The sequence below is a fragment of the Pelodiscus sinensis genome, unplaced genomic scaffold, assembly GCF_049634645.1.
Source record: "Pelodiscus sinensis isolate JC-2024 unplaced genomic scaffold, ASM4963464v1 ctg126, whole genome shotgun sequence".
In the NCBI taxonomy this organism is placed as follows: Eukaryota; Metazoa; Chordata; order Testudines; family Trionychidae; genus Pelodiscus; species Pelodiscus sinensis.
This window is the reverse complement of record NW_027465898.1, coordinates 185,607-209,763: the sequence shown is the minus strand read 5'-3', so window position 1 is coordinate 209,763 and position 24,157 is coordinate 185,607. Positions and strand designations below refer to the sequence as shown.

The window sequence follows — 24,157 nt, the reverse complement described above, 5'->3', positions numbered from 1 at the left end:
CCTGCTCCCCTCTCCACTGCTCCCCTGCAGTGGCCCCTGCTCCCCTCTCCACTGCTCCCCTGCAGTGACCCTGCTCCCCTCTCCACTGCTCCCCTGCAGTGACCCTGCTCCCCTCTCCACTGCTCCCCTCTCCACTGCTCCCCTGCAGTGACCCAAACCCCTCTCCACTGCTCCCCTGCAGTGACCCAAACCCCTCTCCACTGCTCCCCTGAAGTGGCCCCTGCTCCCCTCTCCACTGCTCCCCTGCAGTGACCCTGCTCCCCTCTCCACTGCTCCCCTGCAGTGACCCTGCTCCCCTCTCCACTGCTCCCCTGCAGTGACCCCTGCTCCCCTCTCCACTGCTCCCCTGCAGTGACCCAAACCCCTCTCCACTGCTCCCCTGCAGTGACCCTGCTCCCCTCTCCACTGCTCCCCTGCAGTGACCCAAACCCCTCTCCACTGCTCCCCTGTAGTGACCCTGCTCCCCTCTCCACTGCTCCCCTGCAGTGACCCTGCTCCCCTCTCCACTGCTCCCCTGCAGTGACCCAAACCCCTCTCCACTGCTCCCCTGCAGTGACCCTGCTCCCCTCTCCACTGCTCCCCTGCAGTGACCCTGCTCCCCTCTCCACTGCTCCCCTGCAGTGACCCCTGCTCCCCTCTCCACTGCTCCCCTGCAGTGATCCAAACCCCTCTCCACCGCTCCCCTGCAGTGACTCTGCTCCCCTCCCTCCTGAACCCCCTGCAGTGACCCTGCTCCCCTCTCCACCGCTCCCCTGCAGTGACTCTGCTCCCCTCCCTCCTGAACCCCCTGAAGTGACCCTGCTCCCCCCTCCACCGCTCCCCTGCTGTGACCCTGCTCCCCTCCCTACTGCTCCCCCGCAGTGACCCTGCTCCCCTCCCTACTGAACCCCCTGCAGTGACCCTGCTCCCCCCTCCACTGCTCCCCTGCTGTGACCCTGCTCCCCTCCCTACTGAACCCCCCGCAGTGACCCTGCTCCCCCCTCCACCGCTCCCCTGCAGTGACCCTGCTCCCCTTTCCAGTGACCCTGCTCCCCTTTCCAGTGCTGCGCTGCAAGGACCTTGAGCCTAACTACTCCCTAGAGTCGGCAGGGGGCGCTGCGGAGCGGCCGGGAGGGCGGGGGAAGAGGCTCTTCCCTTCAGCCACTCGCTCTGCGATTCCGCGCTGATGTGCGGCTCGAGCCCCCCCCCCCCATCGCCCCGCCCGCCCCCTGCTGCTCCCCATCGCCCCCCATCGCCCCGCCCGCCCCCTGCTGTTCCCCAGCGAGCCCCCCCATCGCCCCGCCCGCCCCCTGCTGCTCCCCAGCGAGCCCCCCATCGCCCCGCCCGTCCCCTGCTGCTCCCCAGCGAGCCCCCCATCGCCCCGCCTGCCCCCTGCTGCTCCCCAGCGATTCCCCCATCGCCCCGCCCGCCCCTGCTGCTCCCCATCGCCCCCCCATCGCCCCGCCCGCCCCCTGCTGCCCCCCATCGCCCCCCCATCGCCCCGCCCGTCCCCTGCTGCTCCCCAGAGAGCCCCCCATCGCCCCGCCCGCCCCCTGCTGCTCCCCAGCGAGCCCCCCATCGCCCCGCCCGCCCCCTGCTGCTCCCCAGCGAGCCCCCCATCGCCCCGCCCGCCCCCTGCTGCTCCCCAGCGAGCCCCCCATCGCCCCGCCCGCCCCCTACTGCTCCCCAGCGATTCCCCCATCGCCCCGCCCGTCCCCTGCTCCTTCCAGCGAGCCCCCCATCGCCCCGCCCGCCCCCTGCTGCTCCCCAGCGAGCCCCCCATCGCCCCGCCCGCCCCCTGCTGCTCCCCAGCGAGCCCCCCCATCGCCCCGCCTGCCCCCTGCTGCTTCCCAGCGAGCCCCCCATCACCCCGCCCGCCCCCTGCTGCTTCCCAGCGAGCCCCCCATCGCCCCGCCCGCCCCCTGCTGCTCCCCAGCGAGCCGCCTGTGACCGACGGGCGCGGGGTTCGCGTCACCCCGAGAAGGGAGGCGCGTCCCGTCCGGCCCCGCCCCGCGGGGGAGGGAGCCGGGCAGGAGACGGGCGGACAGAGGCACCGACCGCCCGCCGCAGCCAGAGGAGCCTCATCTCCCCCCTGGCCTCGGTGAGACGCCGCCGCCTCCCGGGTTCGCTCCCCTGCTCTCGGGGGCCGAAAGGGGCCCAGTGGTTAGAGCAGGGTGAGGGCGGGAGAAGCCAGGACTCCTGGGTTCTGTGCTTGTTCTGGGAGGGGAGCCGTGCCTAGTGGTTAGAACAGGGCGGCATTGGGAGCCAGGATTGCTGGGTTCTCTTCCCAGCTCTGGAAGGGGAGTGGGGCCTAGTGGTTAGAACAGGGCGGCATTGGGAGCCAGGATTGCTGGGTTCTCTTCCCAGCTCTGGAAGGGGAGTGGGGCCTAGTGGTTAGAACAGGGCGGCATTGGGAGCCAGGATTCCTGGGTTCTCTTCCCAGCTCTGGAAGGGGAGTGGGGCCTAGTGGTTAGAACAGGGCGGCATTGGGAGCCAGGATTGCTGGGTTCTCTTCCCAGCTCTGGAAGGGGAGTGGGGCCTAGTGGTTAGAACAGGGCGGCATTGGGAGCCAGGATTGCTGGGTTCTCTTCCCAGCTCTGGAAGGGGAGTGGGGCGTAGTGGTTAGAACAGGGCGGCATTGGGAGCCAGGATTGCTGGGTTCTCTTCCTGGTGGGGCGGAGGAGCAGTGCTTAGAGCAGGATGAGTGTAGGTGGGTTGGGAGCCAGGACTCCTGAGTTCACTCCCTGGCTCTGGGAGGGGAGCAGTGCCTAGTGGTTAGAGTAGGACCGGGGGCATAGGGAGCCAGGACTCCTGGCTCTGGAAGGGGTGTGGGGCCTAATGGTTAGGACAGGAGCAGGGCTGGGAGGCAGGACTCCTGCGGTTTGGCCCCTTCATGCCCAGGGGGCTCCCCTGAGGTGTTTCCCAGGAAACCTGCTGGGCTGGGCACCGGGCACCTGCCTCTCCAGCCACATTCCAGCATCTGGTGAGTCAGGGCCAGACGGGTTCCACCGCTGCCGCCCCCACAGCCTGCGCTGGTCCCGCCCCGGGCAGCCAGAGGAGCTGGGCCAGGCCCCAGCGAGGGACTCACAAGAGTCTTCTCTCTCCACAGCCTGTGACCCTCCCGGAGGATGGGGGGGCCTCGTTTCTGGGACACCCCATTTACGGGGCTTCTGTTTGCAGGTGAACCACAGAACAGTGTGTAGGAGGAGCCAGGGGGTGAGGGGCACCGGCAGGGCTGGGGAGGCTCGGGGGCGGGAGCGAGGGGCACCGGCAGGGCTAGGGAGGCTCGAGGGCGGGAGCGAGGGGCACCAGCAGGGCCGGGGGGTGCAAGTCAGGAGTGAGGGGCACCAGCAGGGCTGGGAGGTGCAGGCAGGGCCGGGGGGTACGGGGCAGGAGTGAGGGGCACCGGCAGGGCTGGGGGGTGCGGGGAGGAGTGAGGGGCACCGGCAGGGCTGGGAGGTGCAGGGTGGGGGTGAGGGGCACCGGCAGGGCTGGGAGGTGCAGGGTGGGGGTGAGGGGCACCGGCAGGGTCGGGGGGTGCAGGACGGGAGGGAGGGAGGGGCGCCGGCAGGGCTGGGGGGTGCAGGGTGGGGGTGGGGGCACCGTCAGGGCTGGGGGGTGCAGGGTGGGGGTGGGGGTGAGGGGCACCGGCAGGGCCGGGGGATGCGGGGCAGGAGTGAGGGGCGCCGGGGGGGCTGGGGGCAGGAGCGAGGGCATTTTGACCACCCCTCTGTCTCTCCGGGCCCACGCCGCAGGCTGTCTCCTGTTGTGCCGGGGCCCCTGCTCCGTGGTTTGCCCCTTGGTGGTGCGTGTGGCCCCGGAGGCGCCCGTGGCGGGGCAGAATGTCACTCTCTCCGTGGAGGTCGGCCAGGAGCCGCTGCGGCACTTCGACTGGTACCGCGGGCGGCTGAGCGAAGGCAGCACCCGCATCTTCAGCTACTTCCCAGGGCAGGAGCGGCCCCAGCGCAATGGGGTGCAGTTCACAGGCCGCGAGGTCGGCTTCCCCAACGGGTCCTTGCTCCTGCGGAACGCCCAGGCCAACGACAGCGGCACCTACCGGGTTGCCCTGCAGCTGGTGCCGCAGGGCAGCGAGAGGGGCATCGTGGAGCTGCGGGTGAGCGGTGAGTGGCCCTTGGCGGGACGGGCTGAGGAGCAGGGAGGGCAAAGGAGGCAGGATGGGAAGGGAAATGCGGGGGAGGGGGCCTGCGGCCGGGCGGGCTCCTGGGGTGAGGCGACCCCGGGCGCGGCCTGGCAGGACGCTGGGCCCTCTTGCAGCCAGGCAGGAAGCAGGTTGCGTCCTCTGGCATCTTGCAAGAGCGGGAAACACCCGCGATCCTGCGCCAAGCTCCCAGTGGGGGGTTGGCCTCAGTGCGTGGGCAGGGGTAGCCCGAGGCACCCGGCACCCTGGGTCCCCAGCGCTCATGGGCAGGGCCTTGCCATGGCGCCCGGCCGGCCACGTTCGTGAGCCAAGCGCTGGCAGCTGCCCCTGTGCGCCGGGTCTGGGCGTGGCGGCCAGAGCCTGGAACCCGCAGCCTGGTGAGGCTCGTGGCCACTGCTTCCATGGGCTGCAGGGCGCGGGGGGCTGGCCAGGCACTTCCATGCGTGAGGCCCAGCAGGCTCTGGGGCTGAGCCGGTGTTCCCTCTAAGACGCGCGCTTGCACGGGCAGCGCCAGGAACACGAGGCGAGCCCCCCTCCTCGGCCGAGTGCCACCTGCCAGCAGAGAGACCCGGAACGGGCCTAGGGCAGGCAGCCGCCGCAGGAGCGCGCCCCACGGGTCCCAGTGCACCGGGGCAGCGGTCTCCAGCGGCGGGAACCTCTCCGAGAACACCCCCGGATCAGCGGCTGGGACCCTCTCATCTCTGGCCGCCTCGCGTGCCTGGAAAACTCCTCCGCCCTCCCCTGTTCTCTGCCCTCCGCCCTCCCCTCTGCACCTCCCCTCCGCTCTCTGCTCCCCCCTCCACTCTCTGCTCCTTACTCCGACCTCCCCTCCGCTCCCCCCTCCATCTTCTGTCATCCCCTCTTGTGATGGCCGTCGGTTCCCCCTGATCCTGCACCCCCGTAGCAGCAAGATGAGACCCCACCGGCCAGTGGAACGGAGGGGGGGGGGATTATTGCTTCTCCGGGACACGGCCCATCCCAGACGTGATGTATTACTGGAGTCAGGGCCAGGATGCCCCAGACCGCTTGGGGCAGGGTCCATCGGGCCCCAACCCTCCGCACCCAGCTTAGTCTGCTCCCTTCATGTTTCCCAGCCAGAAACTGCCCAGGCCCCGCCCCCAGCCGGGTGCCGTCTCCCCTGGGAAGAGCCTTGTTCCCTGGGTGTCTGGGCCAACGCACACATGGGGGAGTCAGTGGGATCCCAGCCCAGCGCAGGGACCCGGTCACAGAGCAGACAGCCCGCCCCCCCACTACGGCACAGAGCTGTCCTCCCCTCCCCCTCCGTCCCCTCCCTTCTTAGCCACTGGGCAGAGCGGGTCTGTGGGCAGGGACGGGATCTGTCTCCCTCTGGGCTTGGCCCGAGCGTCTTCATCTGCTGTTGCCCTTGGGCCGGGTCCCCGGCTGGGGAGCGAGAGGCCACCAGGCTGGGGGGAGGGAGGCCCGTGGGTGGGGCAGGTGCCCTGTGGTGGAGGGAGCCGCCTTCGTCTGCTCTGGCGAGGAAGGGCCCTCGTGGGGAGGGGGTGAGACCGGCCCCCATGGAGCGCTGCGGCAGGGCGGAGGCGCCCCCCCGCCCTCTGGCTCTGACCCCCTGCCGGCTCCCCCCCCCGCCCTCTGGCTCTGAGCCCCCTGCCGGCTCCCCCCCCCCGCCCTCTGGCTCTGACCCCCTGCCGGCTCCCCCCCCCCCGCCCTCTGGCTCCGAGCCCCCTGCCGGCTCCCCCCCCCGCCCTCTGGCTCCGAGCCCCCTGCCGGCTCCCCCCCCCCGCCCTCTGGCTCCGAGCCCCCTGCCGGCTCCCCCCCCCCCGCCCTCTGGCTCCGAGCCCCCTGCCGGCTCCCCCCCCCCGCCCTCTGGCTCTGACCCCCTGCCGGCTCCCCCCCCCGCCCTCTGGCTCTGAGCCCCCTGCCGGCTCCCCCCCCCCCCCCGCCCTCTGGCTCTGAGCCCCCTGCTGGCTCCCCCCCGCCCTCTGGCTCTGACCCCCTGCCGGCTCCCCCCGTGGCGGGAGCCCCCCACCCGCCAGAGGCGACCCCCCCCGCCCTCTGGCTCTGACCCCCTGCCGGCTCCCCCCCCGCCCTCTGGCTCTGAGCCCCCTGCCGGCTCCCCCCCCCGCCCTCTGGCTCTGAGCCCCCTGCCGGCTCCCCCCCCGCCCTCTGGCTCTGAGCCCCCTGCCGGCTCCCCCCCCCCGCCCTCTGGCTCCGAGCCCCCTGCCGGCTCCCCCCCCCCGCCCTCTGGCTCCGAGCCCCCTGCCGGCTCCCCCCCCCGCCCTCTGGCTCTGACCCCTGCCGGCTCCCCCCCCCCCGCCCTCTGGCTCTGACCCCCTGCCGGCTCCCCCCCCCCCGCCCTCTGGCTCTGAGCCCCTGCCGGCTCCCCCCCCCCCGCCCTCTGGCTCTGACCCCCTGCCGGCTCCCCCCCCGCCCTCTGGCTCTGAGCCCCCTGCCGGCTCCCCCCCCGCCCTCTGGCTCTGAGCCCCCTGCTCCCCCCCCCCCCCTGGCTCTGACCCCCCTGCCTGCTCCCCCCCCCCGCCCTCTGGCTCTGACCCCCTGCCGGCTCCCCCCCCGCCCTCTGGCTCTGAGCCCCCTGCCGGCTCCCCCCCCCGCCCTCTGGCTCTGACCCCCCTGCCGGCTCCCCCCCTCCCCGCCCTCTGGCTCTGACCCCCTGCCGGCTCCCCCCCCGCCCTCTGGCTCTGAGCCCCCTGCCGGCTCCCCCCCCCCGCCCTCTGGCTCTGAGCCCCCTGCCGGCTCCCCCCCCCCCCCGGCCCTCTGGCTCTGACCCCTGCCGGCTCCCCCCCCCCCGCCCTCTGGCTCTGACCCCTGCCGGCTCCCCCCCCCCCCTCTGGCTCTGACCCCCTGCCGGCTCCCCCCCCCGCCCTCTGGCTCTGACCCCCTGCCGGCTCCCCCCCCCCCGCCCTCTGGCTCTGACCCCCTGCCGGCTCCCCCCCCCGCCCTCTGGCTCTGACCCCCTGCCGGCTCCCCCCCCCCGCCCTCTGGCTCTGAGCCCCCTGCCGGCTCCCCCCCCCGCCCTCTGGCTCCGAGCCCCCTGCCGGCTCCCCCCCCCGCCCTCTGGCTCCGAGCCCCCTGCCGGCTCCCCCCCCCCGCCCTCTGGCTCTGACCCCTGCCGGCTCCCCCCCCCCGCCCTCTGGCTCTGACCCCCTGCCGGCTCCCCCCCCCCCCGCCCTCTGGCTCTGAGCCCCTGCCGGCTCCCCCCCCCCCGCCCTCTGGCTCTGACCCCCTGCCGGCTCCCCCCCCGCCCTCTGGCTCTGAGCCCCCTGCCGGCTCCCCCCCCCGCCCTCTGGCTCTGACCCCCCTGCCGGCTCCCCCCCCCCTGGCTCTGACCCCCCTGCCTGCTCCCCCCCCCCGCCCTCTGGCTCTGACCCCCTGCCGGCTCCCCCCCCGCCCTCTGGCTCTGAGCCCCCTGCCGGCTCCCCCCCCCCGCCCTCTGGCTCTGACCCCCCTGCCGGCTCCCCCCCTCCCCGCCCTCTGGCTCTGACCCCCTGCCGGCTCCCCCCCCGCCCTCTGGCTCTGAGCCCCCTGCCGGCTCCCCCCCCCCGCCCTCTGGCTCTGAGCCCCCTGCCGGCTCCCCCCCCCCCCCGGCCCTCTGGCTCTGACCCCTGCCGGCTCCCCCCCCCCGCCCTCTGGCTCTGACCCCTGCCGGCTCCCCCCCCCCCCCTCTGGCTCTGACCCCCTGCCGGCTCCCCCCCCCGCCCTCTGGCTCTGACCCCCTGCCGGCTCCCCCCCCCGCCCTCTGGCTCTGACCCCCTGCCGGCTCCCCCCCCCGCCCTCTGGCTCTGACCCCCTGCCGGCTCCCCCCCCCCGCCCTCTGGCTCTGACCCCCTGCCGGCTCCCCCCCCCGCCCTCTGGCTCCGAGCCCCCTGCCGGCTCCCCCCCCCCCTCTGGCTCTGAGCCCCCTGCTGGCTCCCCCCGTGGCGGGAGCCCCCCCACCCGCCCTCTGGCTCTAAGCCCCCTGCCGGCTCCCCCCGCCCTCTGGCTCTGAGCCCCCTGCCGGCTCCCCCGTGGCGGGAGCCCCCGACCCGCCAGAGGCGCCCCCCGCCGGCCGCTGGAGAGGAAGGTTTCTTGGTTCGCGGAGACGCGGCGCAGGCTCGGTGCTGACGCAGGAGCCGGGGCGGAGCCTCGTCCTCGTGCGGGGGAGGGGCCTGCCCTGGTGGGGCGGGGCGCGGCTGCCCGGCACCCTGGTTCGGACGCGGGACGCCAGCGGAGGCGGTCGATGAAGCGGGATGGAAACACCCCGCGCGCCGGTTCGAATCCCCGCTGGTCCGCGCCGGGACGCGGGAGTTCGGACTAAACCCTCGGTCCGAACTAACGTTACCCCAGAGCAGACACCCCCCACGCCACACCCAGCGCCCGCAGCAGCTTCCCTCTGCCCGGGCAGGGACGCCCCCAGCCCCATGGGAGCAGGCGCGGGCGGGTCTCGGGGGCAGTGCCGCTGCTGGGTGCACGGTGGCCCCGTCCGAACAGGCGGCCAAGCTGCACGAGACAAAACCCCTCTGCTCAAGGATGGAAGATCTTGGAGGGAGGCCCGGCCCCTGATCCCCGGCCCCTGATCCCCGTCCCCCAGCCCCTGGCCCCCGGCTCCTGATCCTCGGCCCCCAGCCCCCGACCCCCGGCCCCTGATCCCCGTCCCCCAGCCCCTGATCCCCGTCCCCCAGCCCCCGACCCCCGGCTCCTGATCCTCGGCCCCCAGCCCCCGACCCCCGGCCCCTGATCCCCGTCCCCCAGCCCCCGACCCCCGGCTCCTGATCCTCGGCCCCCAGCCCCCGACCCCCGGCCCCTGATCCCCGTCCCCCAGCCCCCGACCCCCGGCTCCTGATCCTCGGCCCCCAGCCCCCGACCCCCGGCCCCTGATCCCCGTCCCCCAGCCCCCGACCCCCGGCCCCTGATCCCCGTCCCCCAGCCTCCGGCTCCTGATCCTCGGCCCCCAGCCCCTGGCCCCCTCCAGGCCCTGCCGCGCGGCGCCCTGGCTGGCCCTATGCCGCTCGCACTCGGAGCCCCTTGCAGAGCCTCAGCTCCAGGGGCGGCTCGGTTGCAGACCGGCAGCCCCAGCCTGGGGCATCGGGCGCCTTTCCCTGGAGCAGGGCTGTGGCCCAGGCAGCGGTAGCGGGTCCGCTCTGCACCCAGGCCCAGTGCTCAGCCGCCAGAGACGAATGGGGGCCGGGCCCAGCCACTCCCCTGCTGCGAGCCACGGGGGCCAGCGAGCGGCCTGGCTCTCCTGGGGTAGAACCATAGAGCACTAGGCCTGGCAGGGACCTCGAGAGCCAGCGAGTCCAGGCCCCGGCCCCCATGGCAGGACCCAGCACCGACTAGACCAGCCCTGAGAGACATTTATCCAACCTGCTCCTGAACATCCCCAGAGACGGGGATTCCACAGCCTCCCTGGGCAACTTATCCCAGGGTTTGACCCCCCTGACAGGCAGGAACTTTTCCCTAATGTCCAACCTAAACCTCCCTGGCTGCAGTTTAAGCCCATTGCTGCCCCATTCCTGCCAGGGACTGCCTCAGAGCCCCCCAGCCCCACTGGTACCCTATGCCCCCCCATTCCTGCCAGGGACTGCCTCAGAGACCCCCAGCCCCACTGGTACCCTATGGCCCCCCCATTCCTGCCAGGGACTGCCTCAGAGCCCCCCAGCCCCACTGGTACCTTATGACCCCTCCATTCCTGCCAGGGACTGCCTCAGAGCCCCCCAGCCCCACTGGTACCCTATGCCCCCCCATTCCTGCCAGGGACTGCCTCAGAGACCCCCAGCCCCACTGGTACCCTATGGCCCCCCCATTCCTGCCAGGGACTGCCTCAGAGCCCCCCAGCCCCACTGGTACCTTATGACCCCCCCATTCCTGCCAGGGACTGCCTCAGAGCCCCCCAGCCCCACTGGTACCTTATGACCCCTCCATTCCTGCCAGGGACTGCCTCAGAGCCCCCCAGCACCACTGGTACCCTATGGCCCCCCCATTCCTGCCAGGGACTGCCTCAGAGCCCCCCCAGCCCCACTGGTACCTTATGCCCCCCCCATTCCTGCCAGGGACTGCCTCAGAGCCCCCCAGCACCACTGGTACCCTATGCCCCCCCATTCCTGCCAGGGACTGCCTCAGAGCCCCCCAGCACCACTGGTACCCTATGCCCCCCCCATTCCTGCCAGGGACTGCCTCAGAGCCCCCCCAGCACCACTGGTACCCTATGCCCCCCCATTCCTGCCAGGGACTGCCTCAGAGCCCCCCAGCACCACTGGTACCCTATGCCCCCCCATTCCTGCCAGGGACTGCCTCAGAGCCCCCTCAATGCCACAGGTACCATATGGCCCCCCCATTCCTGCCAGGGACTGCCTCAGAGTCCTCCCCCCCCCCCAAGGTACCCATCCCGCTCTCCATCCCCTCATGGATCTCTCGAGACTCCCAATATCTCCATAGACTGCCCCAGGGACCCCAACCTTTCAACCTCCAGGGGATCCAGCGTGTGACCCTCCCCCAACCACACTAGCCCCCCACAGCTCCTAGCCCAGGACTCAGAGGCCCTCCATCACCCCCCACATCTGACCCAAGACCCAGCGTCCCGCTAACCACTCTCAATGTCTCTTCCTTGCAGCCCCGGCGAGCACCCTGGGCCCGCAGACACCGCCGGGCCCAGGCACGCCGCCCCCCCCAGCGTCGGCAGCTCCCAGCACCCCACAGATCCTGGGCTGGGTCGTGGCAGGGGTTGTGGTCGGCGTTTTGCTGACGGTCGCTCTTGGGGCTGCGCTCATTTACCACCTTGTCCTGCGGCGCTCAGACCTGGCCCTGGGGTGAGCAGGGCACAGCACGCCGGGGGGCAGTAAGGACCGGGGGGCAGTGGGGCTGGCTGGTTGGAGCAGTAAGGGCCGGGGGGGCAGTGGGGCTGGCTGGTCGGAGCAGTAAGGGCCGGAGGGGCAGTGGGGCTGGCTGGTTGGAGCAGTAAGGGCCGGGGGGGCAGTGGGGCTGGCTGGTTAGAGCAGTAAGGGCCAGAGGGGCAGTGGGGCTGGCTGGTCAGAGCAGTGAGGGCCGGGGGGGAGTGGGGCTGGCTGGTCAGAGCAGTAAGGGCCGGCGGGGAGTGGGGCTGGCTGGTCAGAGCAGTAAGGGCCGGAGGGGCAGTGGGGCTGGCTGGTCAGAGCAGTGAGGGCCGGAGGGGCAGTGGGGCTGGCTGGTCAGAGCAGTAAGGGCCGGGGGGGAGTGGGGCTGGCTGGTCAGAGCAGTAAGGGCCGGGGGGGCAGTGGGGCTGGCTGGTCAGAGCAGTAAGGGCCGGGGGGGCAGTGGGGCTGGCTGGTCAGAGCAGTGAGGGCCGGGGGGGAGTGGGGCTGGCTGGTCAGAGCAGTAAGGGCCGGCGGGGAGTGGGGCTGGCTGGTCAGAGCAGTAAGGGCCGGAGGGGCAGTGGGGCTGGCTGGTCAGAGCAGTGAGGGCCGGAGGGGCAGTGGGGCTGGCTGGTCAGAGCAGTAAGGGCCGGGGGGGAGTGGGGCTGGCTGGTCAGAGCAGTAAGGGCCGGGGGGGCAGTGGGGCTGGCTGGTCAGAGCAGTAAGGGCCGGGGGGGCAGTGGGGCTGGCTGGTCAGAGCAGTAAGGGCTGGGGGGGCAGTGGGGCTGGCTGGTCAGAGCAGTAAGGGCTGGGGGGGGCAGTGGGGCTGGCTGGTCAGAGCAGTAAGGGCCGGCGGGGAGTGGGGCTGGCTGGTCAGAGCAGTAAGGGCCGGAGGGGCAGTGGGGCTGGCTGGTCAGAGCAGTAAGGGCCGGAGGGGCAGTGGGGCTGGCTGGTCAGAGCAGTAAGGGCCGGGGGGGAGTGGGGCTGGTTGGTCAGAGCAGTAAGGGCCGGGGGGGCAGTGGGGCTGGCTGGTCAGAGCAGTAAGGGCCGGGGGGGGCAGTGAGGCTGGCGGGTTAGAGCAGTAAGGGCCGGGGGGGCAGTGGGGCTGGCTGGTCAGAGCAGTAAGGGCCGGGGGGGGCAGTGGGGCTGGCTGGTCAGAGCAGTAAGGGCCGGAGGGGCAGTGGGGCTGGCTGGTCAGAGCAGTAAGGGCCGGGGGGGCAGTGGGGCTGGCTGGTCGGAGCAGTAAGGGCCGGGGGGGCAGTGGGGCTGGCTGGTTGGAGCAGTAAGGGCCGGGGCGGCAGTGGGGCTGGCGGGTTGGAGCAGTAAGGGCCGGGGGGGCAGTGGGGCTGGCTGGTCAGAGCAGTAAGGGCCGGGGGGGCAGTGGGGCTGGCTGGTCAGAGCAGTAAGGGCCGGAGGGGCAGTGGGGCTGGCTGGTCAGAGCAGTAAGGGCCGGGGGGGCAGTGGGGCTGGCTGGTCAGAGCAGTAAGGGCCGGGGGGGCAGTGGGGCTGGCTGGTCAGAGCAGTAAGGGCCGGGGGGGCAGTGGGGCTGGCGGGTTGGAGCAGTAAGGGCCGGGGGGGCAGTGGGGCTGGCTGGTCAGAGCAGTAATGGCCGGGGGGGCAGTGGGGCTGGCTGGTTAGAGCAGTAAGGGCCGGGGGGCAGTGGGGCTGGCTGGTTGGAGCAGTAAGGGCCGGGGGGGCAGTGGGGCTGGATGGTTAGAGCAGTAAGGGCCGGAGGGGCAGTGGGGCTGGCTGGTCGGAGCAGTAAGGGCCGGGGGGGCAGTGGGGCTGGCTGGTCAGAGCAGTAAGGGCTGGGGAGGCAGTGGGGCTCGCTGGTTGGAGCAGTAAGGGCCGGAGGGGCAGTGGGGCTGGCTGGTCAGAGCAGTAAGGGCCGGAGGGGCAGTGGGGCTGGCTGGTCGGAGCAGTAAGGGCCGGGGGGCAGTGGGGCTGGCTGGTTGGAGCAGTAAGGGCCGGGGGGGAAGTGGAGCTGGCTGGTTGGAGCAGTAAGGGCCGGGGGGGCAGTGGGGCTGGCTGGTTGGAGCAGTAAGGGCTGGGGGAGGCAGTGGGGCTGGCGGGTTGGAGCAGTAAGGGCTGGGGGGGAAGTGGGGCTGGCTGGTTGGAGCAGTAAGGGCCGGAGGGGCAGTGGGGCTGGATGGTTAGAGCAGTAAGGGCCGGGGGGGCAGTGGGGCTAGTGGGTCGGAGCAGTAAGGGCCGGGGGGCAGTGGGGATGGCTGGTCAGAGCTGTAAGGGCCGGGGGGGAGTGGGGCTGGCTGGTCAGAGCAGTAAGGGCCGGGGTCCAGACTCCTGGGTTCTCAGCTGTGTGTGGGGCTGGGCCCGGACTCCTGGGTGCTCTCAGCTGTGTGTGGGGCAGGCTGGTGCGGGGTAGAAGTGGGGCTGGGCCCGGACTCCTGGTTTCTCTCAGCTGTGTGTGGGGCAGGCTGGTGTGGGGTAGAAGTGGGGCTGGGCCCGGACCCCTGGGTTCTCAGCTGTGTGTGGGGCAGGCTGGTGTGGGGTAGAAGTGGGGCTGGGCCCGGACCCCTGGGTTCTCTCAGCTGTGTGTGGGGCAGGCTGGTGTGGGGTAGAAGTGGGGCTGGGCCCGGACCCCTGGGTTCTCTCAGCTGTGTGTGGGGCAGGCTGGTGTGGGGTAGAAGTGGGGCTGGGCCCGGACTCCTGGGTTCTCTCAGCTGTGTGTGGGGCTGGCTGGTGTGGGTAGAAGTGGGGCTGGGCCCAGACCCCTGGGTTCTCTCAGCTGTGTGTGGGGCAGGCTGGTGTGGGGTAGAAGTGGGGCTGGGCCCGGACCCCTGGGTTCTCTCAGCTGTGTGTGGGGCAGGCTGGTGTGGGGTAGAAGTGGGGCTGGGCCCGGACTCCTGGGTTCTCTCAGCTGTGTGTGGGGCAGGCTGGTGTGGGTAGAAGTGGGGCTGGGCCCGGACTCCTGGGTTCTCTCAGCTGTGTGTGGGGCTGGCTGGTGTGGGTAGAAGTGGGGCTGGGCCTGGACTCCTGGGTTCTCTCAGCTGTGTGTGGGGCTGGCTGGTGTGGGTAGAAGTGGGGCTGGGCCCGGACTCCTGGGTTCTCTCAGCTGTGTGTGGGGCAGGCTGGTGTGGGGTAGAAGTGGGGCTGGGCCCGGACTCCTGGGTTCTCTCAGCTGTGTGTGGGGCAGGCTGGTGTGGGGTAGAAGTGGGGCTGGGCCCGGACTCCTGGGTTCTCTCAGCTGTGTGTGGGGCAGGCTGGTGTGGGGTAGAAGTGGGGCTGGGCCCGGACTCCTGGGTTCTCTCAGCTGTGTGTGGGGCAGGCTGGTGTGGGTAGAAGTGGGGCTGGGCCCGGACTCCTGGGTTCTCTCAGCTGTGTGTGGGGCTGGCTGGTGTGGGTAGAAGTGGGGCTGGGCCCGGACCCCTGGGTTCTCTCAGCTGTGTGTGGGGCTGGCTGGTGTGGGTAGAAGTGGGGCTGGGCCCGGACTCCTGGGTTCTCTCAGCTGTGTGTGGGGCTGGCTGGTGTGGGGTAGAAGTGGGGCTGGGCCCGGACTCCTGGGTTCTCTCAGCTGTGTGTGGGGCAGGCTGGTGTGGGGTAGAAGTGGGGCTGGGCCCGGACTCCTGGGTTCTCTCAGCTGTGTGTGGGGCAGGCTGGTGTGGGTAGAAGTGGGGCTGGGCCCGGACCCCTGGGTTCTCTCAGCTGTGTGTGGGGCAGGCTGGTGTGGGGTAGAAGTGGGGCTGGGCCCGGACTCCTGGGTTCTCTCAGCTGTGTGTGGGGCAGGCTGGTGTGGGTAGAAGTGGGGCTGGGCCCGGACTCCTGGGTTCTCTCAGCTGTGTGTGGGGCAGGCTGGTGTGGGTAGAAGTGGGGCTGGGCCCGGACTCCTGGGTTCTCTCAGCTGTGTGGGGGCTGGCTGGTGTGGGGTAGAAGTGGGGCTGGGCCCGGACTCCTGGGTTCTCTCAGCTGTGTGTGGGGCAGGCTGGTGTGGGTAGAAGTGGGGCTGGGCCCGGACTCCTGGGTTCTCTCAGCTGTGTGTGGGGCAGGCTGGTGTGGGGTAGAAGTGGGGCTGGGCCCGGACTCCTGGGTTCTCTCAGCTGTGTGTGGGGCAGGCTGGTGTGGGGTAGAAGTGGGGCTGGGCCCGGACTCCTGGGTTCTCTCAGCTGTGTGTGGGGCAGGCTGGTGTGGGGTAGAAGTGGGGCTGGGCCCGGACCCCTGGGTTCTCTCAGCTGTGTGTGGGGCTGGCTGGTGTGGGTAGAAGTGGGGCTGGGCCCGGACTCCTGGGTTCTCTCAGCTGTGTGTGGGGCTGGCTGGTGTGGGGTAGAAGTGGGGCTGGGCCCGGACTCCTGGGTTCTCTCAGCTGTGTGTGGGGCAGGCTGGTGTGGGGTAGAAGTGGGGCTGGGCCCGGACTCCTGGGTTCTCTCAGCTGTGTGTGGGGCAGGCTGGTGTGGGTAGAAGTGGGGCTGGGCCCGGACCCCTGGGTTCTCTCAGCTGTGTGTGGGGCAGGCTGGTGTGGGGTAGAAGTGGGGCTGGGCCCGGACTCCTGGGTTCTCTCAGCTGTGTGTGGGGCAGGCTGGTGTGGGTAGAAGTGGGGCTGGGCCCGGACCCCTGGGTTCTCTCAGCTGTGTGTGGGGCAGGCTGGTGTGGGGTAGAAGTGGGGCTGGGCCCGGACTCCTGGGTTCTCTCAGCTGTGTGTGGGGCTGGCTGGTGTGGGGTAGAAGTGGGGCTGGGCCCGGACTCCTGGGTTCTCTCAGCTGTGTGTGGGGCTGGCTGGTGTGGGTAGAAGTGGGGCTGGGCCCGGACTCCTGGGTTCTCTCAGCTGTGTGTGGGGCAGGCTGGTGTGGGGTAGAAGTGGGGCTGGGCCCGGACTCCTGGGTTCTCTCAGCTGTGTGTGGGGCAGGCTGGTGTGGGGTAGAAGTGGGGCTGGGCCCGGACTCCTGGGTTCTCTCAGCTGTGTGTGGGGCAGGCTGGTGTGGGGTAGAAGTGGGGCTGGGCCCGGACTCCTGGGTTCTCTCAGCTGTGTGTGGGGCAGGCTGGTGTGGGTAGAAGTGGGGCTGGGCCCGGACTCCTGGGTTCTCTCAGCTGTGTGTGGGGCTGGCTGGTGTGGGTAGAAGTGGGGCTGGGCCCGGACCCCTGGGTTCTCTCAGCTGTGTGTGGGGCTGGCTGGTGTGGGTAGAAGTGGGGCTGGGCCCGGACTCCTGGGTTCTCTCAGCTGTGTGTGGGGCTGGCTGGTGTGGGGTAGAAGTGGGGCTGGGCCCGGACTCCTGGGTTCTCTCAGCTGTGTGTGGGGCTGGCTGGTGTGGGTAGAAGTGGGGCTGGGCCCGGACCCCTGGGTTCTCTCAGCTGTGTGTGGGGCAGGCTGGTGTGGGGTAGAAGTGGGGCTGGGCCCGGACTCCTGGGTTCTCTCAGCTGTGTGTGGGGCAGGCTGGTGTGGGTAGAAGTGGGGCTGGGCCCGGACCCCTGGGTTCTCTCAGCTGTGTGTGGGGCAGGCTGGTGTGGGGTAGAAGTGGGGCTGGGCCCGGACTCCTGGGTTCTCTCAGCTGTGTGTGGGGCTGGCTGGTGTGGGGTAGAAGTGGGGCTGGGCCCGGACTCCTGGGTTCTCTCAGCTGTGTGTGGGGCAGGCTGGTGTGGGGTAGAAGTGGGGCTGGGCCCGGACTCCTGGGTTCTCTCAGCTGTGTGTGGGGCAGGCTGGTGTGGGTAGAAGTGGGGCTGGGCCCGGACTCCTGGGTTCTCTCAGCTGTGTGTGGGGCTGGCTGGTGTGGGTAGAAGTGGGGCTGGGCCCGGACCCCTGGGTTCTCTCAGCTGTGTGTGGGGCTGGCTGGTGTGGGTAGAAGTGGGGCTGGGCCCGGACTCCTGGGTTCTCTCAGCTGTGTGTGGGGCTGGCTGGTGTGGGGTAGAAGTGGGGCTGGGCCCGGACTCCTGGGTTCTCTCAGCTGTGTGTGGGGCTGGCTGGTGTGGGTAGAAGTGGGGCTGGGCCCGGACCCCTGGGTTCTCTCAGCTGTGTGTGGGGCAGGCTGGTGTGGGGTAGAAGTGGGGCTGGGCCCGGACTCCTGGGTTCTCTCAGCTGTGTGTGGGGCAGGCTGGTGTGGGTAGAAGTGGGGCTGGGCCCGGACCCCTGGGTTCTCTCAGCTGTGTGTGGGGCAGGCTGGTGTGGGGTAGAAGTGGGGCTGGGCCCGGACTCCTGGGTTCTCTCAGCTGTGTGTGGGGCTGGCTGGTGTGGGGTAGAAGTGGGGCTGGGCCCGGACTCCTGGGTTCTCTCAGCTGTGTGTGGGGCAGGCTGGTGTGGGGTAGAAGTGGGGCTGGGCCCGGACTCCTGGGTTCTTTTCTCCTGGTGATGGGGCCCGTGTCGTGTTTAGCTCCGCAGGGAAGCCGGATCCCAGAGGGAAGAAACCCCCCAGGTCAGCCAGGGGTGAGTCTCAGCCCCCCTGGGGGGTGGGGGCCGGGCCGAGTGCCCAGACTCCTGGCTTCCATCTCCCCTTCTCTCCCCAGATGACACGGAGCCGATTTACGAGGTGATGGAGTCGCCGCTGGAGCTGCCCCAGCCTGAGGGGAGAAGGGGCAGCTCCGAGCCCCAAGTGCCCCCGGTGAGTAAGGCAGGGCCAGCCCCTGCCCCAGCCCCGATGGGCACCAGGTACCCCTCTCCCCAGCCCCCACAGAGCCTGTGGGTCGGAGCCTCTCCCCGGGGCTTGTCCCCTTGCCAGAGGGAGGGTCCCCTGCAGGTTATAACGATCTCTCCCGTCTGTCTGTCTGTCTTGCAGTCCATCCCTGCGCCCCCCCGGCCAGACCCCAACTACACGGTAAGCGCCTCCAGCCGAGCCTGGGGGGCAGGCCCGTGTGTCTGGGACCCTCTCGCGCCGGCCTGCCCCTAACGGCCCCTCTCCCGGCAGGAGCTGCTGCAGCGAGCCGAGTCTGTCTACACACAGATGCAGAGGTGACGTCTGGCGCCCCGTTGTGACGTGCCTGGAGCGCAGACCCCCCCACGGAGAAGTGCCTGGGGGCGCCCAGGCTGCGGGGAACCCCCCACGGAGAATTGCCTGGGGGCGCCCAGGCTGCGGGGAACCCCCCACGGAGAATTGCCTGGGGGCGCCCAGGCTGCGGGGAACCCCCCACGGAGAATTGCCTGGGGGTGCCCAGGCTGCGGGGAACCCCCCACGGAGAATTGCCTGGGGGCGCCCAGGCTGCGGGGAACCCCCCACGGAGAATTGCCTGGGGGTGCCAAGGCTGCAGGGAACCCCCCACGGAGAATTGCCTGGGGTGCCCAGGCTGCGGGGAACCCCCCACGGAGAATTGCCTGGGGGCGCCCAGGCTGCGGGGAACCCCCCACGGAGAATTGTCTGGGGGCGCCCAGGCTGCGGGGAACCCCCCACGGAGAATTGCCTGGGGGTGCCCAGGCTGCGGGGAACCCCCCACGGAGAATTGCCTGGGGGTGCCCAGGCTGCAGGGAACCCCCCACAGAGAATTGCCTGGGGGTGCCCAGGCTGCAGGGAGCCCCCCATAGAGAATTGCCTGGGGGTGCCCAGGCTGCAGGGAACCCCCCATAGAGAATTGCCTGGGGGTGCTCAGGCTGCAGGGAGCCCCCCATAGAGAATTGCCTGGGGGTGCCCAGGCTGCAGGGAACCCCCCATAGAGAATTGCCTGGGGGTGCTCAGGCTGCGGGGAACCCCCCACGGAGAATTGCCTGGGGGTGCCCAGGCTGCGGGGAACCCCCCACGAAGAATTGCCTGGGGGTGCCCAGGCTGCGGGGAACCCCCCACGGAGAATTGCCTGGGGGTGTCCAGGCTGCGGGGAACCCCCCACGAAGAATTGCCTGGGGGTGCCCAGGCTGCAGGGAACCCCCCATGGAGAATTGCCTGGGGGCACCCAGGCTGCGGGGAACCCCCCATAGAGAATTGTCTGGGGGTGCCCAGGCTGCGGGGAACCCCCCATAGAGAATTGCCTGGGGGCGCCCAGGCTGCGGGGAACCCCCCACGGAGAATTGCCTGGGGGCACCCGGGCTGCAGGGAACCCCCCACGGAGAATTGCCTGGGGGCACCCGGGCTGCGGGGAACCCCCCATGGAGAATTGCCTGGGGGTGCCCAGGCTGCGGGGAACCCCCCACGGAGAATTGCCTGGGGGCACCCGGGCTGCAGGGAACCCCCCACGGAGAATTGCCTGGGGGCACCCGGGCTGCGGGGAACCCCCCATGGAGAATTGCCTGGGGGCGCCCAGGCTGCAGGGAACCCCCCATAGAGAATTACCTGGGGGTGCCCAGGCTGCGGGGAACCCCCCACGGAGAATTGCCTGGGGGTGCCCAGGCTGCGGGGAACCCCCCACGGAGAAGTGCCTGGGGGCGCCCAGGCTGCGGGGAACCCCCCACGGAGAATTGCCTGGGGGCGCCCAGGCTGCGGGGAACCCCCCATGGAGAAGTGCCTGGGGGCGCCCAGGCTGCGGGGAACCCCCCATGGAGAATTGCCTGGGGGCGCCCAGCCTGCGGGGAACCCCCCATAGAAAATTGCCTGGGGGCGCCCAGGCTGCGGGGAACCCCCCATAGAGAATTGTCTGGGGGTGCCCAGGCTGCGGGGAACCCCCCACGGAGAATTGCCTAGGGGCGCCCAGGCTGCAGGGAACCCCCCATAGAGAATTGTCTGGGGGTGCCCAGGCTGCAGGGAACCCCCCACAGAGAATTGCCTGGGGGCGCCCAGGCTGCGGGGAACCCCCCACGGAGAATTGCCTGGGGGCGCCCAGGCTGCAGGGAACCCCCCATAGAGAATTGTCTGGGGGCGCCCAGGCTGCAGGGAACCCCCCATAGAGAATTGTCTGGGGGCGCCCGGGCTGCGGGGAACCCCCATAGAGAATAACCTGGGGGTGCCCAGGCTGCAGGGAACCCCCCATAGAGAATTGTCTGGGGGCGCCCAGGCTGCGGGGAACCCCCCATGGAGAATTGCCTGGGGGCGCCCAGGCTGCGGGGAACCCCCCATGGAGAATTGCCTGGGGGCGCCCAGGCTGGGGGGAACCCCCCATGGAGAATTGCCTGGGGGTGCCCAGGCTGCGGGGAACCCCCCATGGAGAATTGCCTGGGAGCTTTGGGGACCCTCCTTATGGGGAATGGCCTGGAGGGTGTTTCCTCCACCAGGGGAATCCCCCCTCCCCCCACTGAGCTCGCAAGCTGGATCCTCATTCCGGGGATTAAAATACCGCGGGCTTCATTTGCATGTTCCCGGGCGCCGCCATTTTTAAATGCCCGTAGTTCGAACTCCCTGCCCGCGGCTCCACGCGGCAGGGACTGGGTACGACGTTACTCCTCCTGGCTGCTCCCCCCCAGGCCAGGATCCAGGCCCCGGGACTGGTCCTTCTCCAGCTGGGCCTCGGTTGCTTTCCCCTCTCTCTGCACAGCCCCACAAGGCTGCCTTCAGGAGTCGGGCGCAGGCCATCGCCCCGCCGATCCCTGGGGCGCAGACTCACCGGCCGATGCTGCAGCGCCCCACGACTCCCAGGAACCGCTTCGCTCTGCCTCCCGCACGTCTGGCTCTTTCTAGCCCCTTCCTTCTCCTGCGCCCTGTCACTCGCCGCTGGGAGCTCCATCCACGGGCTGCAGCGCATCCCACCGCTGACACCAGTGTGACGGCGCGTCGGGGTCCCCCAAACCCTGCACCCCGTCACTCACTGCTGGGAGCTCCATCCACGGGCTGCAGCGCATCCCACCGCTGACACCAGTGTGACGGCGCGTCGGGGTCCCCCAAACCCTGCACCCCGTCACTCACTGCTGGAAGCTCCATCCACGGGGTGCAGCGCATCCCACCGCTGACACCAGTGTGACGGCGCGTCGGGGTCCCCCAAACCCTGCACCCCATCACTCACTGCTGGAAGCTCCATCCACGGGGTGCAGCGCATCCCACCGCTGACACCAGTGTGATGGCGCGTTGGGGTCCCCCAAACCCTGCGCCCCGTCACTCACTGCTGGAAGCTCCATCCACGGGGTGCAGCGCATCCCACCGCTGACACCAGTGTGACGGCGCGTCGGGGTCCCCCCAAACCCTGCGCCCCGTCACTCACTGCTGGAAGCTCCATCCACGGGCTGCAGCGCATCCCACCGCTGACACCAGTGTGACGGCGCGTCGGGGTCCCCCCAAACCCTGCGCCCCGTCACTCACTGCTGGAAGCTCCATCCACGGGCTGCAGCGCATCCCACCGCTGACACCAGTGTCATGGCGCGTTGGGGTCCCCCAAACCCTGCACCCCGTTACTTGCTACTGGAAGCTCCATCCACGGGGTGCAGCGCATCCCACCGCTGACACCAGTGTGATGGCGCTTCGGGGTCCCCCCAAACCCTGCACCCCGTCTGCAGCAAGAACAGGCTCCGCCAGCCATTAGAACGGGGAGGAGGGGGACTATTGCTGCTCCAGGATGCAGCGCAGCACAGGAGCGGGGGGCTGGCAGCCTCAGCCCCCTTGGGCCAGGGGGACACAGGACCCGGAACCCCCAGCACTCAGCTCAGTCTCTTCTCTCCATGTTTGCCCAGCCAGCCTGCCCCTTCTCCAAACCACAGAGCACCCCTCCCCCAGGCAGCCCCCCTCCCTTGTTCACACCCCTCCCCCGGCCAGCTGAGAAACATTGGCTGGTCTTTGTCTAAGTGCTGGTGGTCAGGGCGCCCGGCTGGGCCGTGCTACAGGCACCGGCCAGTAGGGGGACCCCCAGCCCGCACAGCGACCAGTGACTGCCCGGCAGGGGCCCCGGGCCACAGGACTGCAGAACCCCCCTCCCGTCCCCCCTTGTTACCTGCCCAGACTGGGCCGGTGCACGCGTGTGAGTCAGTGGGCGTCACGCAGCACGGCGCAGCCAGGCGGGAACGCCGGGGCACAGGGCAGACGCCCCCCACGTCACAGCTCCCCCCCGGACAGCGCACTGAGGGGATGGGGGGCAGCGTCGGGGGGCACAGGGCAGACGCCCCCCACGTCACAGCTCCCCCCCCGGACAGCGCACTGAGGGGATGGGGGGCAGCGTCGGGGGGCACAGGGCAGACGCCCCCCACGTCACAGCTCCCCCCCGGACAGCGCACTGAGGGGATGGGGGGCAGCGTCGGGGGGCACAGGGCAGACGCCCCCCACGTCACAGCTCCCCCCCGGACAGCGCACTGAGGGGATGGGGGGCAGCGTCGGGGGGCACAGGGCAGACGCCCCCCACGTCACAGCTCCCCCCCGGACAGCGCACTGAGGGGATGGGGGGCAGCGTCGGGGGGCACAGGGCAGACGCCCCCCACGTCACAGCTCCCCCCCGGACAGCGCACTGAGGGGATGGGGGGCAGCGTCGGGGGGCACAGGGCAGACGCCCCCCACGTCACAGCTCCCCCCCCGGACAGCGCACTGAGGGGATGGGGGCAGCGTCGGGGGGCACAGGGCAGACGCCCCCCACGTCACAGCTCCCCCCCGGACAGCGCACTGAGGGGATGGGGGGCAGCGTCGGGGGGCACAGGGCAGACGCCCCCCACGTCACAGCTCCCCCCCGGACAGCACACTGAGGGGATGGGGGCAGCGTCGGGGGGCACAGGGCAGACGCCCCCCACGTCACAGCTCCCCCCCGGACAGCACACTGAGGGGATGGGGGCAGCGTCGGGGGGCACAGGGCAGACGCCCCCCACGTCACGGCTCCCCCCCGGACAGCGCACTGAGGGGATGGGGGGCAGCGTCGGGGGGCACAGGGCAGACGCCCCCCACGTCACAGCTCCCCCCCGGACAGCACACTGAGGGGATGGGGGCAGCGTCGGGGGGCACAGGGCAGACGCCCCCCACGTCACAGCTCCCCCCCCGGACAGCACACTGAGGGGATGGGGGCAGCGTCGGGGGGCACAGGGCAGACGCCCCCCACGTCACGGCTCCCCCCCGGACAGCGCACTGAGGGGATGGGGGGCAGCGTCGGGGGGCACAGGGCAGACGCCCCCCACGTCACAGCTCCCCCCCGGACAGCACACTGAGGGGATGGGGGGCAGCGTCGGGGGGCACAGGGCAGACGCCCCCCACGTCACAGCTCCCCCCCTGGACAGCGCACTGAGGGGATGGGGGGCAGCGTCGGGGGGCACAGGGCAGACGCCCCCCACGTCACAGCTCCCCCCCGGACAGCACACTGAGGGGATGGGGGGCAGCGTCGGGGGGCACAGGGCAGACGCCCCCCACGTCACAGCTCCCCCCCGGACAGCGCACTGAGGGGATGGGGGGCAGCGTCGGGGGGCACAGGGCAGACGCCCCCCACGTCACAGCTCCCCCCCGGACAGCACACTGAGGGGATGGGGGGCAGCGTCGGGGGGCACAGGGCAGACGCCCCCCACGTCACAGCTCCCCCCCGGACAGCGCACTGAGGGGATGGGGGGCAGCGTCGGGGGGCACAGGGCAGACGCTCCCCACGTCACAGCTCCCCCCCGGACAGCGCACTGAGGGGATGGGGGGCAGCGTCGGGGGGCACAGGGCAGACGCCCCCCACGTCACAGCTCCCCCCCGGACAGCACACTGAGGGGATGGGGGGCAGCGTCGGGGGGCACAGGGCAGACGCCCCCCACGTCACAGCTCCCCCCCGGACAGCGCACTGAGGGGATGGGGGGCAGCGTCGGGGGGCACAGGGCAGACGCCCCCCACCTCACAGCTCCCCCCGGACAGCGCACTGAGGGGATGGGGGGCAGCGTCGGGGGGCACAGGGCAGACGCTCCCCACGTCACAGCTCCCCCCCCGGACAGCGCACTGAGGGGATGGGGGCAGCGTCGGGGGGCACAGGGCAGACGCCCCCCACGTCACAGCTCCCCCCCCGGACAGCGCACTGAGGGGATGGGGGCAGCGTCGGGGGGCACAGGGCAGACACCCCCCACCTCACAGCTCCCCCCCGGACAGCGCACTGAGGGGATGGGGGGCAGCGTCGGGGGGCACAGGGCAGACGCCCCCCACCTCACAGCTCCCCCCCGGACAGCGCACTGAGGGGATGGGGGGCAGCGTCGGGGGGCACAGGGCAGACGCCCCCCCCCACCTCACAGCTCCCCCCCCGGACAGCGCACTGAGGGGATGGGGGCAGCGTCGGGGGGCACAGGGCAGACGCCCCCCACGTCACAGCTCCCCCCCCGGACAGCACACTGAGGGGATGGGGGCAGCGTCGGGGGGCACAGGGCAGACGCCCCCCACGTCACAGCTCCCCCCCGGACAGCGCACTGAGGGGATGGGGGGCAGCGTCGGGGGGCACAGGGCAGACGGCCCCCACCTCACAGCTCCCCCCCGGACAGCGCACTGAGGGGATGGGGGGCAGC

General features: G+C 71.3%; 1 protein-coding gene across 3 annotated transcripts; it reads left to right on the top strand.

Moving 5' to 3' along the window:
• The first annotated feature begins 1,886 nt into the window (after positions 1 to 1,886).
• On the top strand, positions 1,887 to 21,842 carry CEACAM19 (CEA cell adhesion molecule 19). Of its 3 annotated transcripts, none has more exons than XM_075916222.1 (8): positions 1,887 to 2,080; positions 3,089 to 3,159; positions 3,735 to 4,100; positions 10,725 to 10,920; positions 17,256 to 17,308; positions 17,389 to 17,483; positions 17,658 to 17,696; positions 17,787 to 21,842. In XM_075916222.1, exons 2-8 carry the CDS (start codon positions 3,108 to 3,110, stop codon positions 17,832 to 17,834), a joined length of 849 nt encoding a protein of 282 aa, XP_075772337.1. In that variant the 5' UTR covers positions 1,887 to 2,080; positions 3,089 to 3,107; the 3' UTR covers positions 17,835 to 21,842. The 3 variants fall into 3 exon arrangements, with proteins under 3 accessions (XP_075772337.1, XP_075772339.1, XP_075772338.1); XM_075916224.1 differs by lacking the exon at positions 1,887 to 2,080 and adding an exon at positions 2,136 to 2,962; XM_075916223.1 differs by lacking the exon at positions 1,887 to 2,080 and having other exon boundaries at positions 2,136 to 3,159.
• Positions 21,843 to 24,157: the final 2,315 nt, after the last annotated feature.